This window comes from Ictalurus punctatus, chromosome 1 (assembly GCF_001660625.3).
Source record: "Ictalurus punctatus breed USDA103 chromosome 1, Coco_2.0, whole genome shotgun sequence".
NCBI lineage: Eukaryota > Metazoa > Chordata > Actinopteri > Siluriformes > Ictaluridae > Ictalurus > Ictalurus punctatus.
This window is the reverse complement of record NC_030416.2, coordinates 4262335-4282293: the sequence shown is the minus strand read 5'-3', so window position 1 is coordinate 4282293 and position 19959 is coordinate 4262335. Positions and strand designations below refer to the sequence as shown.

At 40.2% G+C, this 19959-nt stretch overlaps 1 protein-coding gene across 5 annotated transcripts in view; it reads left to right on the top strand.

Annotated features, from left to right (window-relative positions):
* triob (trio Rho guanine nucleotide exchange factor b) overlaps positions 1 to 19959 on the top strand; it is a 132211-nt gene that overhangs the window by 99627 nt on the left and 12625 nt on the right. For all 5 annotated transcript variants that reach the window (XM_053679489.1, XM_053679483.1, XM_053679486.1 and 2 more), the window contains 12 exons: positions 1056 to 1299; positions 11581 to 11849; positions 12112 to 12282; positions 14273 to 14365; positions 14464 to 14612; positions 15518 to 15584; positions 15959 to 16062; positions 17101 to 17170; positions 17730 to 17819; positions 17929 to 18021; positions 18537 to 18587; positions 18706 to 18783. In XM_053679489.1, the coding sequence (XP_053535464.1) occupies positions 1056 to 1299; positions 11581 to 11849; positions 12112 to 12282; positions 14273 to 14365; positions 14464 to 14612; positions 15518 to 15584; positions 15959 to 16062; positions 17101 to 17170; positions 17730 to 17819; positions 17929 to 18021; positions 18537 to 18587; positions 18706 to 18783 (1479 nt within the window). The remainder of the gene's footprint in view (positions 1 to 1055; positions 1300 to 11580; positions 11850 to 12111; positions 12283 to 14272; positions 14366 to 14463; positions 14613 to 15517; positions 15585 to 15958; positions 16063 to 17100; positions 17171 to 17729; positions 17820 to 17928; positions 18022 to 18536; positions 18588 to 18705; positions 18784 to 19959) is intronic.

The window sequence follows — 19959 nt, the reverse complement described above, 5'->3', positions numbered from 1 at the left end:
TTTAGCCTGCCGTCACAATGCGCAAGGAATTTAATGGTAGATATGAAAGCTTTTTTTTTTTTTTGATATTTAATGTGGATCCGAGAAGCTGAAGATATGGAGTGTAAAAGCTCAGCGTCTGTGGCACACCTCCTCTGCTCGCTGGCTATGCCACATTACCAGTGGGTATGTGATTGAATCAAACACTGAATCTTGTTTGTGAACAATTGATTTGAATTGAAATGATTCACTGACTCCAAATAAAAAAAATAAAATAAATAATAATAATAATAATAATAATAATAATAATAATAATAATATCATTTGGTGATCATCACATTGAAATTGTTTATTGTACGTGTACAGTCCATGTTGAATGAACTTGCCTTATGAAGTGCTATTTTTAAATGGCTCATCTAGGTTCTGTACCGAACGATTTAACAGTTGCAGGATTCTATAATATGCAACATGGCTTTTGGAATGTGATGCTTTTTAAAAAGGAAATAATGAACAATTTTTTAAAATCAACTCCTTTTAGCCTAAGCTGTATACTCCATGGTTGGACATGTCATGATTTTGAAAGACCATCAAGGAACAATACATCAAAAATCACATTTACAAAATTTCCTGCTTATCAGAACTGTATTCCATCAACCAAGATATGTATGATGTCCGATGTTTGCACTAAAGCTACAAGCCTAATTTTGCTAACAAGTAATAGAAGGCATCCAAGACATTTTCCCAGTCTTAATATATGATTCATCAGTCATTCATTCATCTTCATTAACTGGCAGTCCCTGGTGGATCCAGAGCCTGTCCCAGGAATACTAGGTTGCACGGCGTTAATACAGTGTGGATGGGATGTCAATCCATCACAGGGCACTATGCACACATCTAGGGGTAGTTTAGAGTAGCCAATGCTCTGAGGAAACCGGAGAAACTGCAGGAAACCCACTCAAACACAAGGAGAACATGCAAAACTCCACACAGACAGTAACCTGAGATCAGGATTGAGCCGTTCTGCAACACTTTTCTGATTTAAATTCTCAGTGGAGGCATCTCGCTGTCTTCCACAGCTGTCTGGTGGCTGCGAGTTGACGGTGGTCATCCACGACTTCATGGCCAGCAACGGATCAGAGCTGAGCGTGAGGCGAGGTCAGACGGTGGAGGTGCTGGAGAGGTCTCAGGACAAACCCGATTGGTGCCTGGTGCGCACCACCGACCGCTCGCCTGCCCAGGAAGGCTTGGTGCCCAGCGCCATGCTCTGCATTGCCCACTCCCGCAGCAGCATGGAGATGGAGGGGATCTTCAACCATAAAGGTAAGACCGATGGATTTTCACCAAAGAGTCCTGTTTAGTTGCTAGGATCGATTGAGGGTTATGCACAGGGTTTTGTTGTACATCTTTACAGAGCATGTTTCTGAAAGATGAGCTTCAGGATTTAAAGCGTAATTCAAGATTGGTTGTCCAATCTTACCCTCAAAGTGTTGGTGCCACACCTGACTCTACCTGTTAAATCAGGTGATCTTAGTTTTTTAGGTGTCTCTTCTACTTGGTTGGAATGAAAACCTGCAGCCACACTAGCCCTTTACAGACAAGATCGGACCCCACCCCTTCTTTATTGGCATTCTAGTTAAAGCCGTTGTGAGATGAATTTCTTGACTCAGCTTTGTGGTGTTTGATGTTCCACTCTTTTGACCCCATAATAGCATCTGTAATGTCCAGTCTTCAGAAAGTATTTCATCATTCCATAGCCTTGAGGGGCTTTCCACACAGGCAGGTCCTTACTGGTGTAGGAGGATTCCAGCTGTTTCAGTGATGACTCAGACTACCAACCTTTAGTAGCCTGATAATTCTCTACATTCTGTGTAGGTTTATAAAAGCAGGATCAGTGAATTTTGAGTGTTCTGGTGTATTTCAGTCATATACTGTGTGACTTGCAGTTGTACTTGTTGGATAGTCAATACGATGGTGAACATGCTCCATGAAGCTGGGGCTAGTTTGTTGTACTCTATATCGTAAATGAAGAGACTTTTCAAGTCTTCATAAGTAGGGAGCAGATTAAAAACACTTGTCCCAACTTGGCTTGTATGATGTTGATCCCCCCCCCCCCCCCCCCCCCCTGCTTGGTTGGGGGTTGGAGGGGTAGGATAGGTTGGGTTTTGTAACAGTATTATTAGATGTGCAGTCGGGAACTGCTTGACAGCAGTGACAATTGTGAAAAGAACACAGCAGCATATTTTCCCTATATTTCTCTTACAAGTCTGTTGTCTAATGTCCACACATCCACACATGTCAAGTGTCCTCTGAGATCATTAGTGAACTCAAAACATACTCCATTCGCTTTGACAGAAACAAGAATGCCCTACTTGAAAGAACGTGAGATTCGGCAGGGGGCAGGGCTTCCAGACGGTGTCAGTTAATATCAGAGCGTTCCAAAAAACTGTCAATTATTCCTCCTATGCAAAATGGGCAAAGGTTTATTTGTAGGTCTGGTAATATAATGTAGTCAGATCAACCATCACATGATACACATGGTGCTGGGAATCCACGATCATTTTTAGACTTGGCTATCATACTGTGAACATAACCCCCCTAGTCATAATTCACCACTGAATGCTTCCCAATGCAGTACACCCTGAAGACATTGTGTCATATGGCAACCTTTGGCATCCATCAAATGACTCCAGGGTATTTCCAATAATCCAGAAGGTCAAAAGATAGAATAGCAAATTGTGTGTGTGTGTGTGTGTGTGTGTGTTTGTATATATATATATATATATATATATATATATATATATATATATATATATATATATATATATGCTGTCTTAACACGTTCATGCTTTCTAAGCATTTATGACCACATGTCCCAGTACGAATCGAGCAGTGTACTGTCATGTCGGTGAGTCAGTAAATCGTGTAAAGCACTCTGCTTGCTCAGACTTTTCTAACAAAGAGGAAGTCAGGTGCATTAATTGGCACAGTTACCAAGCGTAGGCATCTGGGGTCAGCTCTAAAGGGATGACTGGACTGTCATTGTGATGAAGCTATTGCGAGCGAGGTTTCCTGTTCATTGTAGAACACAGTGTTGAAAAGAATCAAGATACTGACTAAGAGCTTGTTTCCCATTCATAGTGATTTTCTAGCAGAGCAATTTTTTTTCTGAGAACTATTAAAGTTGTAATTTTAGGGCTCATTTTGTGTTCCGTATTTTAAAGAGATAGCACATATGTCAGCTTAAAATGCTTAGATATATTTTATTTGTCAGCCAAGTTGCGTCCTTTCCCATCGTTCCCCTGTCATTGGGCGGTATTTAGGAACACGAGTAATATCTTTTTAGATAAACGGTATAATCAAAAAATAGGAATAAATGACGGTTTACAAATTACAATAAATTACAGATGATTTAGTGCCATGGTAACCAAAGACAGCCAGTGACAACGTTTGGATACCGCCAGATAGTTTTTAAAATGAAAATCTTTAGTTTAATTTTAAACAATTATGAATTGAAATGAATGATTAATTAAAAATGGAATTTGAATGCTACAATTCTTGCCTATAAGCCACCAATAAGGTAGCTGCAATTTCCACTAATCAGAAGTCCATCATTAGAGGATCATCATCGTAAAATCTGACATGGAGAACAAGTTATTTCATGGTCTGTTATAGAAATCGGCCATTATTGGAGTGGGAGGTGGGAAAGTTATTGTGTTTTGTTGTTTTTTTTGTCACAAAGTCCAGCTTTGTAGACAGAGAATAGTCAAATGGATTCAGGTAATACAGAAGAATGGCATAATTGGGGAAATGCTAATGGAAAGAGGCAAAAATCTTAACATCTTTGGCATCACAGGAAAGGTAAAAGTAGTGAAGGATTTTAACCAGCATAATCAGTGGAGTCTTGCAAGGTTTTGATCTTATGGACTAGAAGAATTGAAGATCGAGCGCTGGTTAGCTGATTAGTTTTTCATACTCTGACATATTTCTCGAACATTCACAAACATCACAGCTGTTAAATGCAACGAAGAACTTGTGGAATCTCAAGTGTTTGTTGGCCTTGCAGACCCTCCATGACTTGCCTGCTTAATTAACGTCCACCTTACAACCCTAAAAAGTATACATGGCATTTCAGGGTGTAATTTTATCTACGTTCTGCCTACAGCTACAGAATCAGAGAACTAGGGTTGCCCCGGTTCAGGTTCTCATTCTGTCATCGAAAGACTGTGTATCTCTTGACCGCAGTCGTGAGAAAGGTCACAGATTGGGCTCTCTTAGCAAGGGCCAGTTAATATTTATAGAATGTGTAAAAAGAGACAGTCCATAGATCTGGAACATCGCATTGATTTTTTTTTTTTTTTTTCACAACTGGGGGTGTAGCAGCATGCTACATGATTCATGCTAGTCACTCTGTGGAACCAAAGGCAAATCCTTCCCTGAATGTTGATTGGTGCTGGAAGGAGTGGCAAAGGAGCCTTGTGTGTGTGTTCATTCAGCAACAGGAAGAAGTCCTACTGGCCACAGCCCAGGCACTGGAACCAGCCAAACACACCCTTCAACAGGAGGACCTTTGTGCTCCTCACTATGACATTACTATATTCCTGCACTAATCGGCCATCACTCGTCAGTGAGGCGCTTGTCTGTGTAGGTGAAATGCTGCTGTGACCTGATATTACCCAAATCCGCCAGTCTTACTCTAGTCCAGTGATCAGCAACCTGCCACCTGGCTAAGAAAGAACCTTGTTAGAACACGTAATAAGTATTCAACTGGTTTGAAAAAAGTTAGACCATAAGATTTCTGTAGCATTCGAAATAAACTGCTGTATTAATGGTTTTTGCTTAAAAATGTATGAGAATATTGCTCATGTAATGTTACCGTGAACGTTCCCAGAGATGCCCCTCAAGTCATAGCATTCACGGTTCTTGACTTCTTGCTACGGCGACACGGAAGCAACCTATAAATCTACACTCTTCTGCTTTTTCAGCTAAAGCAGTGGTTGACAACGTCATCTATATGACCTAGGAAGCCTTGCTCTTATGAGCCAATAGAACCCAAGTGGTTGGGACTGTTGTCAAAAAATCGTTCTCTCTCTGCCTGCTAGGATTTTCTTGTTAGCAATGTTTTCACCTACAAAAGTTTTGTAACCACATTATAGGAATGTCTATGAACGTTTGCTGCAAATGTCTGCGGATATTCTCAGAACACCCAGAAAAATCGGCAGATGGAACATTCTTTGAAACAAATCCCCAGAAAACCTTCTGCTAACCTAAAATTCTAGTTCTTCCTAGTTCTTCTGGTTTATCTTATGATGAAACCTTTGTATCCTGATGGGAGTGGTCTCTTGCCGGACCATGCCATGTCCACAGAGCACGAGGACTCACTGAATGGTTTGGTGAAGATCATAATAAAGAGATTTTCAATATTAAGCACTTAAACATCAAGAGTGGAAAGTGTCTTGCATGTTCTTTCTCCTCCTCCTCCCCCTCCTCTTCTTTTTCTTCAGCAACCACCTCTTTCTCGCTACCTCCCTCCCTCCCTTCCCCTCTCTCTCTCTCTATCCCTCCCTTCCTCCCTCCCTCTGTCTCTCCACTTAGCACAACCCTACACTTTGCTCTCACATTCCCTTTCCTTCCACCATTCGTGATGTGTCAGGCGATTTTCAGTTTTCAGTTAAACCGTTCAGTACACGCCGTGCACCCACACCTCCTTTGAGTATGGCGCACAGCCTGAGCTCACTTTTATCCTTAAGTCCCATGTATCATATGAAATCAACGAGTGGACACACTGAAAATTGCAAAGTCTGGCTCCTGGATTTGGGTACGTACAATGGTTTTGACACCGCGACTCCTTTGTATGTGTAGTGTATATATATTACCTTAGTATCAAATTATTTCTTACCACTGGTGTGCTTAATGGTGTTCTTGATACCATACTGCATGATCACTAAATAATACAGGAACCTGATTTATGTTTGGGGTTTTCTTTCAGAAGTCGTTCAATCAGCTTGATTTATGAGTTCAAATACAGTTATTTATACACTCTTTTCCATTTGCCTCATGTGAGCTGGCCCCGTTCTCACCTATTATTGTTGTGCATGTTGTTAGACTTGACGTACCTCCAGGGGGTCTATGGTACATTCCTTGCACTGCTCTCTACATCTCTGTTTGTGTAGCATACACTAAGTAAGGCAAGCATTCTCAGACAAGCCAATTTGTTTTGGCTGTAATTGGAAGTTCATGCATTCGACAGCTTGCTTTTTATATCTGAAGGCAACATAAAAACAACGAAATGAATCAACGTCACGGGTGGTAGTTTATTTGCGGCTCGTGGATTAAGTAACTGGGTCACCTCTGTTGATGCATCTTGGATTGCTGTCCTGCTTTTGCATAGGGAACATCTCAGTATTAAAATGGTCACACTCAAAAGAATTAGCCTTTGTAGTGGTGTCTTTATAATGGTCCAGAGGAAACAAAACAGACATTTTTATTTAAGTGAGATTGAGAGACCGCTAGGACTTAAGACTGCTCAGGACCTGACCTTCTTTCACACCCCACAGGACGAGAATGTGTCGTGACGATCGACGCCCTCATAAATCGAGGTGGAACAGACAGGACAAGTCCCTGCATCATGTTATCATTGAAGTGACTTCAAAGGAGGTCAGTCCTCATCAAAGGACGGCTCCGGAGAACCACACATACCTTCACCCAATTAGTCGAGTATGTCAAACATAACGTAACTGCTCGGTTCTCATCGACAGACCTCCAGACCACCCGACTGCACCAATCAGGCTTTACTCTCAAAGTGTTCGAGACTAAACAGATAAAGTCTAGTTGTCTATAGATTTGTGTGGAACCCATTGTATATCACTGTAGTTGAATTGAGGTTTTTGACCAATAATATACTTTGACACCTGTACTTCGTGGAAACATAAACATATTTCAGCCAAAACAACATTGGAATGTTTATGTTTAGGCTACTTTCTAACCTCGTCCTGGCATCTCCCTGCAGAAGTTGTAGAAACAAACGTAGCAATAAAAAGTCTCCCTAAAGACGTCTAAAACCTTGCTAGCTAAGTGTGAGTCGATCAAGTTGTTGGGACAAGCTGTAGCAAAACGGATATAAGCCCGATCGACTCAGTTTGTAATCAGATACCAGCTGTCTAAATGTCTGCAGTTCTCCTGCACCGTCACAGCATCATCAAAACAGAGAAGACGCAACAGCGACCAATGAAGAGTCGCTTCCCCACCGATGTTAGTGTGAACAGAGATCAGTCGAGTGAGTGACTTTTACCTCAGGTGATGAGGTAGATGATGCTGGTAATCGAAGTGAGAACTCGTTTCCTTTTGGCAGTTATGTCGTTATATAAGTAGATTAGGTTAGAAATGTAGATTTCATTGGAATTGGTACATCTGGAGATCCGTGCAAAAGAGGGCGCAAGCATACGTTATTCCAGTGTAGTTTTCAGAACATATATCTTAGTTATAACTAATTATATATTGTTACATACTTAGCTAAGTATATAATAATGAACGTTTTGGTAAACAGCAATAACGAAGTACGATAATGACTTCACTATCGAAGCACCCGTACCTAGTATTATTAAAGGTGCCACAAAATGGACGGGCTTCCATCATTGCACTTTGAAATGTTTAATTATTGAAAGAGCAGAACTATTTTGCAAATGTTGACATGTCTCCATGCAATGAATTGTTTATAGAATGGAACACATGAGCCAAGGAGAAGAAAGGCAAATTGGTGTCGCACATCTTTTCTCACAAAATGTAAAATTCTTCACATAGTTTATTAGTATTAAACGGTCTGATGATACATTAGGGGTGTATCAATACCACTCTTTTCAGCGTATTAATCAATCAGCGACACCGTAGAACATTTTATTTAGATCTGTTCATGTTGCTTCGTTCTGTTCTAACGTTAGCTGGTTTATTTGAAACGAATTGCGTTCGCTAGTTACCTCGGATCGAGTCGGGTTGCAGTGAAGAGCGGGTTTTGTTTCTCTACAGCTGTAATCGAAATACCCTTTTGTTTTCATTGCGTCGGGAATCATTCATAGTCAGCATCTGCTAGCGTCGAGAACAAAATACTGGGTAAAGGCTGTTATTTCCACTCAACTAGCAATGTCTGTTTTGTTTTTTTTTCTCTCTCTCTCACCTAACCATCTCATCTAGTTGCCACGTTTTATTTTGCCGCTATCAAAGAAGTCCTCCGGCTGAGTTACATTTAATATTTTTTTCATCAGGTTTCTTGTATAGTAGGAAGATGCTACAGTCCCTCCGCTTGCCTTGCTTTGATTGCTGTCATTAATTGTGAAATGTGTCCAGATTGCTGTCATTTTGTGTCGTCTGCTTGTTCCCACGGCAATGAACGCTGGGCATGCATCACACGTTGTATTGAATGTTGGTATTGGAGCATTTTTATGAATAAATGAGCGCAGTATCAGACCGATACCTGATACCAGATGCATCTCTAAATGCGATCTATATAATTCATTTGTGAACAGTTTGGAAACGCTCTCGCCAATCTGGCAACCTTATGTAAAATTTCTACATAAACCCCTTGTTTGCAGGTGTGCTCCTGCTTTACACCAATCCTTTTTAATTAATATAATAATATCTGACTAACATAAAGGAATCTCTATTCCACCAGGGCACTAGCCGTATAGTGATATCACAATAATCCAGCACGAGGGTAAGGATTTTATAAGGGGGGGGGGGGGGGGGGGGGGGGGTCATCATATGTGAAGTATTATGAGTACTACAGTATAGCTATCCCTAAGCCATCCATCATGTTTTCTCCTGCCTCTGAAGGAACGGTTCATGCTGAGGATTTGGAGTTGACTGATGGAGGAAGAGCTCATTAACACAGATATGAATAGAGGCTTTTGTTTCTCAGGTCACTGCATATGCAGCACCTTTGGCCGGGAGTGAATGATGTCCTTTTTCTTGCATACTTTGATCCAGTGAAGGTGTTTTTGGTTATTATGAGAAAAGCATCTTCCGTATATATTGTAATAATGGTGTTATATTAAAACAATAAAGTATTTTCCAAAACCCAAACAGTGTTGGTTGATTATTATTTGATTATTTTCCAATGGCAGCACATCAAGAAATGTTTTATTCCTCTTATACTGTACCATGCCACAGCAATAAACACAACTTGTCAAGAAACTCCTCTTCATGTTAATGAGAAATTGCAAAGACCTCTGTTCTGGAGACTTTCCCGTGCCAGAAAATGTTACGTTTACTGCGTTACAGCTCAAGCGCCGGAGACTCCTTCTATAAACGTTGAATAAACATTCAACTCCCGTGCGTCACCGTATCAACAATTCGACACATTGTTCTTTTGATATCCGATTACGCAGTGCGTCTGCCGTATGAGATGAGGTCCTGCGTAAGTTGTTAAAATTGAAGTGATAACGTATTACAATTAGCACGATGCATCCCAGAACTGTCAGAACACCTTCTGACCAATCAGATTTGAGCATACAGCTGTACACTTGGAATAATGTGATACTTTAATCCGTCATTAAAGGATAAGGCATCGCAAGACGAAAACCCAATATCACAGTTACGATGCTGAGTATAACAGTGCGTAATGTCATGGAGCTGAATATAAGTGCATGGGATATTCTCGTCACTTAGACCTGGGTTGTGTTATATTTGTATTGTGTTATTTTGGCAGATGTTCTGTGTGTGTGTGTAAGTTCAGAGGTCACTGTTGCAGAGTTCAAAGCAACGTTTCAAATCACAGCGCACAACAGCTGAAAAACGCCTCGTCAGGTCGGCGTCTCTGTTTACGGACCTTAACTGTCAAGCGCGCGATGCAGCCATAAATCCAGAGCGGTGTTCACAACAGGCACATGGGATGTGATAATAATAATAATAATCATATTCATAATCATAATCATTCATATGGTGCTGGTGAAGGAATTGCTTGGCTTTGAACACATCTTGTGCTCATTGTAATACAGCTGCAGTCCTCCACATGACCTCATTCAAGGCGCGAGTAGCGGCGTTTACGTTACTGCGTCTGTAATAAGGTCCCCCTTTTCATTAATTCATTGACCTGTAGTAACTTCAGGTCAGGGTCTGTGTGGTTTAAATACCTGTGAAAAGAGGTAGTGTGGTCAAGACTTATTGTTATTGTCAATATTATCAAATGCTACATAGTTGGTGTAATGTGGTCTACTGCTGTGCGTTGAGGTCTGAGATGCTTTTCTGCTCACCACGGTTGTAAAGACGGTTGATTATTTGACTTACCATAACCTTTCTGTCAGCTTGAGCCGGTCCAGTCATTCTCCTTTCCTTTCAACAAGCCGTGTCCACAAGCAGAACTGCTTTGATTGTTGTGTGTATATATTCCACATAGCCTGTGGGCCTTTTTTTTTTTCTTTTCCTGCCACGTTTTGTTATACGTGGTGAGAAACCATGCACATTTCACACTCCAAGTGTAAAGACTCTATTAACAAGCATCCCAAAAATAAAATCTCCCAATTAACAACTTCCGAAATTCTGTCTTATTTAAGACCTGTGAGACTAGAGGAGATCAGAGTGATTGATACGGGGCAGAACATCTTACACAAGCTTTACATAAGGCTCAGCTTGGTTCAGCTCAAAGGCCACAACGCAGAATTTATTTAAAAAATAAAAAAGAAGAGGAGAAATAGAAAACGACGCAGTCGACTAAATATAGCGGCGCTGCGTTTGGTTCTCTGGCATCAAGCGTGCGCTAGCATGTGTACTGTTCATGTACATGAGCACAGAGCAGTTGAGACTTGCTCTTAAATATTCATACAATAAAGCAGCACATTAGCACATTCATAAAACCAATACCGCTTTAGAGGTATCCAGGTACAGGTCTAGATTTAGTTAGAAGTCATGAGGAAGAAACCTTGAAAGGAACCAGACTCAAAGGGGAACCCATCGTCAACTGGGTGACACCGGATAGTGCAATTATAAATCATTACTCTTTATTATACGCATCAGGGTCTTTATTTATTTATTTATTTTTTCAGTAGAGTTTTAGCTTTAAGTCTGTAATGCCCAGGTGAAGTTATCCACTGTATAATGAATGAGATTTAGTGTCGTTTTTAACGAGGCGCTCGGCCTATCCTACATTTTCCGCAACTTAGGAGCAAAATGACGTCTCTTTCCGAATTTTTCACTTATGTCCGTGGTCAAAAATGTAATCGCAGCACGGAAACAATGCTTACATGCTCCGTTACGTACCTATGTTGCACTGTAACCATGACGACGATCAGAAATTTATGTTGCATTTGGCAACTAGGAAGTTCAATTCCATGTTTTCTTTTAGAAACAAATCCCAAAGCTTGAGTGTAGCGGTGTTCTTTATGTCCACCATGTTCGTTATTTTATAATATCGGACGTTTTAAAAATAATAATAATAATAATAATTTTTATAATGCTGGACGTTATCTCATGTATATCATGCATGTTCAATAATAAAGCATAACGTACAAATATGTACATTTGCATAAATGTGATTCATTTTAAAATAAAAAAAGGTTTAATGAAGCGTTAAAATCCACATTGCAGCGTTTTCACCCCTTTCATCCTTGTTTCCAGACGCTCTCTCCGTGTCTAGTAATGATGGGGGAATGTCAGGCTGTGCCACCTTGCAGCCAGGGCACCTGCACGGCTCGCCGGGTGCCAAGCGTCCAGGAAATACCCTGCGCAAATGGCTGACGAGCCCAGTGCGGCGTCTCAGCAGCGGTAAAGCAGACGGACACGCCAAGAAACTCGCGCATAAGCACAAGAAGAACCGCAAGAGCGGCGAATCACAGAGGGACTCGGACGAGAACGCAGCAACACCGCAGGATGAGACTGTCGAGGAGGTAAGAGACGAAGACAAACGAATGACCAAGCTGTTGTTTTTGCGTACACGTGACACTGCCGCTATGTATGTTTAGCAAAGATGAGGCTGTTCATTGTTACAACCGCATTTGCTTAGCACTTAATATTATAGATTATTAGTATAATTATTATTACACCACAGTGCTGCTGAATTCTCAACTCTGATTGGTCAGGTTATATTCAAATAACAGGTTATTAACACATCATTGTCCCCCCCCATAAACAAAAAAAACAACTCTATAGAGGATGAGATTTGAGGGCCTGAGCAGCGGCACACTTTCCAAATCGTCCTCTTCGGGCATGCAGAGCTGTGGAGAGGAAGAGGGAGAAGAGGGCGCTGATGCCGTGCCCCTTCCGCCACCAATGGCGATCCAACAGCACAGCCTCCTCCATCAGGACTCGCAGGACGAAAAGGTAAAGCTCCACCCCTCCACCTCTAGCACTGATTAGGATGGGAAGGAATGTTATACTGTACGTAGCAATCCCATCATAAAGAAATCTGAAATACTGTATGTAGTGTCACGTACACGTAGTGTTATGCTAGATTGATACTGAATGTATATCACCAGAAAACCTTATTTACAAGGATTGTGTACAGTTTTGTAATTCAAATCTGTTTTTTTGTTGCCAAGCAAAAATAAGGCAACTAACAGGCTGAATTGTCTGTTGTGGATGGAGTAGAGGATAGCGGTTAAGTTAGTGGTTGCTGCGTTTTATCCTGAATGCTGGCTAAAACTGAGATTTCTTTGACTCTTTTGTTTTTTTAATCTAATACTACTGACTTTTTGTCTCCTGTTTGTTAATGTGGCTTTAACCACCCCCCTCCCCCGCCAAGCATTACGTTAATTTTTGTTCCGTGTCCGTTTTGTCCCAGTTCCCCTACCTCTCCATGTAGCTTCCTTTTCCAACAACGCCAGTCTTCTTCTTTACAATAACTTTTCCTTCTTTCTTAAATCCTTTCAATTTTTTTAATGCCTCAATGACTTTTCCGATTCTTTCCTTCTTTGCTCAAATGTTGGTTGTTTGAATACTCCATCAGCCCTTGACCCAAGTTCTGATTGGTCGAACCTGGTCACAGCCAAAACTAAACCCTAGTGTATAGTACACAGAATGCCCTCTTCCCTTTAATGGAGTATTCTAGAGTATGTACCACCACATGCAGCAGGAAGTCATGTGTGCTACAAGTACTCTCATATATAAGCCTAAAAGCCTTTTCCGAACCAAGCCCCACCCAAAGCCTTGTAAGTGGCACCTTATTGGCTAGCACGTCCTGGGACCAGCCACAGCCCGTACCTTATTTGGACAGGATCCTTGAACTGCAATGGTGAGAATTTATTCACATTGGATTAAATATGAAACCTGCACAGAATAACAAGCTTCGGAAAGTTTTTAATTAATTAACATAAGGCCACTGAGTATGGCTGTGTATACCAAACTGATATGATACTGATATGGTAAAATACTGCAAAAAAGTATCCAAGGTTTGTTAATAATCCTCCCCGCCACCCAAAGTGTACTGCCCACACTTGGTTACTGTTGCTATCTAGGGCTGGCTTCTTGATTAAGCATTCTCTAAACACACATATAATAGATTTGTTTTAGGGTTTAGGATTTTAAAACAGAAGCTGATTTCCTGACAGTGCCATCCATAGCTCTGACACAAAGCCAACCGTAGCAAGAAATCCAAGACAGAAAAAGTACTTTCTTCTGAGTGTTAAGCTGCCCTTTGAGGTTGGTTTCAACCATCTCAGCAGAAGCAGGCAGAACAAACTTTGGTCATGGTGTCATTGTTCAGTGGCATCCATCTGCAATCCAATCCTAAGCTGACACTGTTTGGTGTTTGGCCTGGGTGGCATGGTGGTGCAGTGGGTAGCATTGTCACCTCACGTCTCCAGGGACCCAGGGATCATGTTTTATCTGATGGTCAGGCTACTGTCTATGCTGAGTTCTGAGTGTTCTCCCTGTGTATACCTGGGTTTTCTCCAGGTTCTCTGGATTCCTGCCACCCCCTAAAAACTTACCTGTCAGTGTGTTGGCATATCTAAATTGCCCCTAGATGATGGACCGGCATCCCATCCATTGGTGTATTCCCACCAATTGTTCCTGGGATAAGCTTGATCCACTACGACCTTGACCAAGATAAAGCTCTTACTGGGGAATGAATGAATGTTTTTGGCTTTGGAATTAGACAGAATAAACCCCCACTGCACTCACGGGGTTTCAGGGCAGGGTATCAAGTGTTTCCTCCCCAGAATGTGCTGGTGCACCAGATGATGAAAGCTTGATCGAGGCAATATTAGATAGCAGCAGTTGCTAAGTAGTGCTTGGCGGGGCAAGAAAATAAAGCAGGTCTTAGAATGGGTCAAATGCAAAAAAAAAATTATAGTTACCTCTCTACCCTCAGGCTTCCCGTCTTTCTGGGCGGCCCAGCAGTTCAGACACCCCCAGTGCTGCTGAACTTGTCAGTGCCATTGAGGAACTCGTCAAGAGCAAGATGGTATGTTGCGCTTCATATAATCCTGTAAGCTCAACATTTTCATCCAGATGTGCAAGTGTACTCCTCCGTTCTCTCTATGTTCTTTTTTTGTCTCTCAGAATCTGGAGGATCGGCCAAGCTCCCTCTCAGTTGAGCATATAGACAGCAACAGTTTCTCCTGTAACCCCTCAGATAACTCCCTGCTCTCTTCTTCTTCACCTGCGGAGGAGATGGATGAACGCAAGACAGGCATCCTCAAGAAACGCCAGTAAGCACCTACATCCCAGACTTAACAAGTCCTGTTCATTTGCAATAGAGTCTTTGCTACAGGATCAAAAGTCCAGGGGGTGGAGCTGGACCTGATCCTCCTATAAAACTAACCCTAACCCCTAATCTTAACCATGAGATGATCTATAGCATGGAACAACAAGCACACTTAGCCTGAAACAAACTTGGTTGTCTCAACCCCATGGAGGAGCTAGATCCGACTGCAGCCCTTGGACTTTTTTTGGTTCTGCAGCGAGAGAACTTGGTTCATTTTGCTAAATCAAAGTTCTGGCAAAATAAATCCCTGGGTCAGCAAGAGCATGGTTTACGTTACTTTTTTGTTTTCTTTGGTTTGCTGTTCTGTTTAAAATACTGGTTTTAAAACCACAAACTAATATTTAAGATAATGTCATCCAGCCAGCTTGAATACTTTTGTACAATATGATTGTTTACCAAATGTTACCTTGCTAGCAAAACTGGCCAGTAACTTTAATGACAGGAAATGACAGTTCCAGTGGTATACTAGATAGATAATTCTCTATACTCTAAATACTATACTTTTAGTCACCACTGATTAGGTGATAGATTACACTTGGGTCTGGATTGGGTCAAAATTAGACTTTGATAGCTGTTTGCATTAGGTATATTACAGAGACATTTTCAGAAGGCAGCAAACTAAATCAGGCTAGCTAACTAGCTCATGTTAGCGGTGCCTCGAGCGCAAACGTTTTGTAATTACACATTCACATTTAATAAGTAAGAACACATCAAAGCAACAAGTTAGCTAGAAAATTGTTGGGTTGCAACCCAATAAAGCCTGTTGCTTGTTCCTGGCTAGCTTCTCGAAGAATGGTTTTGCAAGATATTTGGATGTCCTTATTTAACCTTGCCTCTATCTCTTTGCAGCTATGTGCTTTTGGAGCTGGTGGAGACAGAGCGAGACTATGTTAGAGACCTGGGTGCGGTGGTGGAGGTAAGAATGAGGTCAAACCGTAGGACTGTGGTGTCTAGAATTAGATTCAGAGGCCGTCCGATGCTTGTTAGCACTGGAACCGTATAGGAAGCTGTGTGTAGCAGGATGTGTATAATTATACAGTAAGCAGGGTTGAATCCAATGACTCACCCTTTTCAAGCCTCATGGACACGTTTGTAGTTTGAGAATGTGACTGTCACAGTACTGTCTCACACAGCCATTCACATGTTCATGCGCAATGTGGAGGCTTGGGACAGGAAGTAAACTAGTGGCTGTGGGTGGTGCCACCCCCTCAGATTGTGCCATCACATGTTTGACGTCCATGCCATTGTCTCCCTGGTAACAACGTCCTTGGACTCTCCGTGCCTTTGCAGGGCTACATGAGCCGGATGAAGGAGGAGGGGGTTCCGGATGACATGAAGGGCAAAGACAAGATCGTGTTCGGAAACATTCATCAGATCTACGATTGGCATAAAGAGTAGGTGGTCCAACACGCTGGCACACAATAGAGGGTTTTCCATCCACCTGTATAATTAATATTTTTAAATGTGCATGTAAGAAAGCTTGAAATAAGTCTCCATGGCTACACTGGAAGCAGCACATGTCTTTATTTTGTTGCAAACTATGCAGACCATTCAAATTTCACAATTTGGCCAAATATATATCGACATCTGATATAGGTCTTTATTTTGGAGCCAAACTATGTAGACCCAAAACAATTTGACCCAAAATATTAAAACATGATTGTTTTGGCCAAAAATGTAAATCTATATTCTGCATTGATTACCATTGTTAAAATGTAGACCCACAAATTAACAATGTAATTTAGCCCAAAATTGCCCCTAATTAGATATTGATTTTGGCCCAAATTACGTCATTTTCCTCCATTTCTTCATTTTAATTATGTTAATCAGTAACTGATATGGGTCTACAATGGCATATGGGATCTAGTATTAACAGAATTTCATTCAAAATGTAGACCTTAAAGGTATCAAGATAATTTGTTCCAAAAAATCAAAGTCTTAGTAGATTTTAGCCCCAAATTGTAAAACACTGACCTTTTCACATTTCTGGGCCAAATGATCTTTATACTTTGTGGGTCAACATTTATCTGTAGTAATCAATACTTAGTTTGGTTCGTCATCATGTCTTAACTCAATTTGGTCCAATAAGAGCCGATTGTAGATCTAAATCTAATATGTAGACTCATAAAATATTGATTTGGGGGCAAACTGTGTTAATGTCCTTTGGGTGTGCATTTGAATTACGTTAAATAGTACCTGATATGGCTCCAAACTATGTCGACCCATCACATCTTAACAGATCTTAACAAAATCTTTAAACATGATTTGGCTCAAAATTTGAAAACCCGACCTGTCACAAAATCTAGACCCATGTCAATTGTTGATTCAAATACTTTTTAGATTTGAAGGTTGTTTGGGTCAAAATGTAAATATACAGGCTTTAAGCACACTTTGGTCTTCATGTTCTGTACTTGTATTGACTTTTTCCATAGCTTCTTCTTGGCCGAACTAGAAAAGTGCCTGGAGGATCCTAATAGGCTAGCGCCCTTGTTCATCAAACAGGTATGTACTGATTCCCATTGGGTTTTTACATTTCAGTGGGTGGGTTTTAAACAATCATATTGCTGTCATGAGGTGTTATATACACACACACACACACACACACACACACACACACACACATACATATATATATATATATATATATATATATATATATAAGATATATATATACATACATATATATATATATATATATATATATATATATATATATAAGATATATATATACATAAATATATATATATATATATATATATATATATATATATATATATATATATATATATATATACACACATATATATATATATATATATATATATATATATATATATATATATATATATATATATATATATATATATATACACACACACATATATATATATATATATATATATATATATATATATATATATATATATATATATATAAGAGAGAGAGAGATAGATAGATAGATGGATGGATAGATAGATAGATAGATATTTATTTATTTATTTACCAAAAATGTGATATTTATGGTGTTGATAAATCCTGATTGATGTATTTCGTCCTACAGGAACGCCGGTTACACATGTACATCGTCTACTGCCAGAACAAGCCCAAATCTGAGCACATTGTCTCCGAGTACATAGACACATACTTTGAGGTAAAAACCGAATCTGAACCAATGAATGATTCATTCACGATGAGCCACATTGGCGTTTTTTGGTTGATGGGACCTGCTTTCATATTGAAAGTTTTCTTTCTTTTGACAGGATCTAAAGCAGCGCTTGGGCCACAGGCTGCAGATCACAGACCTGCTTATCAAACCCGTGCAGAGGATCATGAAGTATCAGCTCCTGCTGAAGGTGAGGATTGTCGTTCGGACTCATACACTCTTATTGCAGTGCCTGGGATGAGCTGTAATGATGTCTTTTAACACCATTATGGAATGACTGACTGCACTTAGAGTATGAACATAAAGATTTAAATAAGAAAATGACAAAAAAAAAGGAACCTTTTCGAGACTGGGCAGCTGGTATGAACATACTGTAGGATGTTTGCTACATTCATATTTACAGAAATATATTAACAGGACTAGTTTTTATGTACTAGAACGGATATATGTCAATTTAGGGTCTCAACTGTAATATATAATTCAATTTGTGACTAATTTTTAGGCTGCCATTAAAAAATACTTATTGTACACTAGGGAACCATTATTTATTTATTTATTTATTTATTTATTTATTTATTTATTTATACAGAAACTTATGTAATAAAGCACCGATAGTAGGTGTCTTGCTGTTAATTTGCTGTGATGGGTTGTCTAAGTGCAATGAGATGAAATGTCAAGTTTATGTATGCTCATTTCCTGCTTCAGGATTTCCTAAAGTTCTCCAAAAAGGCTGGCGTTGATTCGGCAGAACTAGAGGTAAGGACACCATCTTCAGCCTTTTTCATGCCGCGCTACTGTCTCGCCCTTTAATCCAACATATGAGTCGTTGCCTTGTTTCTTTCCATGAAAAGCTTTGTTTCTCCATGTTTTACAGAAAGCCGTGGAGGTCATGTGTGTTGTGCCCAAACGCTGCAATGACATGATGAACGTGGGACGTCTCCAGGGCTTTGATGTAAGACTCTTTCACCGTATGGAACGGGTTTTTCGCGTGGAGGAAGATTGCTGTATCTGCCAGTTGAAAGATTTACTGAGATGCCAACTAAGGAGGCTAATTTGTGTGGCCATGTTGCTGGTGATTTACAAAGAATAACTGAGTAAATGGCATCACATATAAGAAGGAAAAAAGAAAGCCATAATATAAAAACGATTGCTTCCTCTCTCCAAGGAAGGCTGCTCATTGAGCTTTAAAGAGGGCTGTGTTGATGGACATGAGCTTCCATGCTGCGCGCTCTCAGTTCCAGAATCAGCAATTTCAACTCATAAGTAGTGATACGGCCTTAAATAGCAATCCAAAAAAAAAAACCATTAAAACTTTCTAAATGTCAGTAGCAGTCTGTGTATGGCTGTTAACTGAAGTGCGGTTTGATACGAGCTTTGCTATTGTTTTTCAGCATTTTACTACACTAATGTTAAATAGCCTAAAAAGAGTGATGTCCTGAAACCTTTTTTTTTGCATTACTGGTCAACTAATTTAAAAAAAAAAAAAAAAAAAAAAAATATATATATATATATATATATATATATATATATATATATATATATATATAGAGAGAGAGAGAGAGAGAGAGAGAGAGAGAGAGAGAGTCATGCAACCCCTGGAAAACCTTTGTATCAAATTATTGTGGATTGGATAAGGGACAAGGCCAGAAATCCTGGACGCACCAGTCTACCACACTTCAACCATCTTCAGGTTTAGTACACATGTTCCAGGGTCCCAATTTAACCCTATGTAACAAATATAATGTTATATGTATGTGTGTTGTAGGATATACAGTATCTCACAAAAGTGACTACACCCCTCACATTTTTGCAAATATTTGATTATATCTTTTCATGTGACAGCACTGAAGAAATGACACTTTGCTACAATGTAAAGTAGCGAGTGTACAGCTTGTGTAACAGTGTAAATTTGCTGTCCCCTCAAAATAACTCAACACACAGCCATTAATGTCTAAACCGCTGGCAACAAAAGTGAGTACACCCCTAGGTGAAAATGTCCAAATTGGGCCCAATTAGCCATTTTCCCTCCCCGGTGTCATGTGACTTGTTAGTGTTATAAGGTCTCAGGTGTGAATGGGGAGCAGGTGTGTTAAATTTGGTGTCATTGCTCTCACACTCCCTCATACTG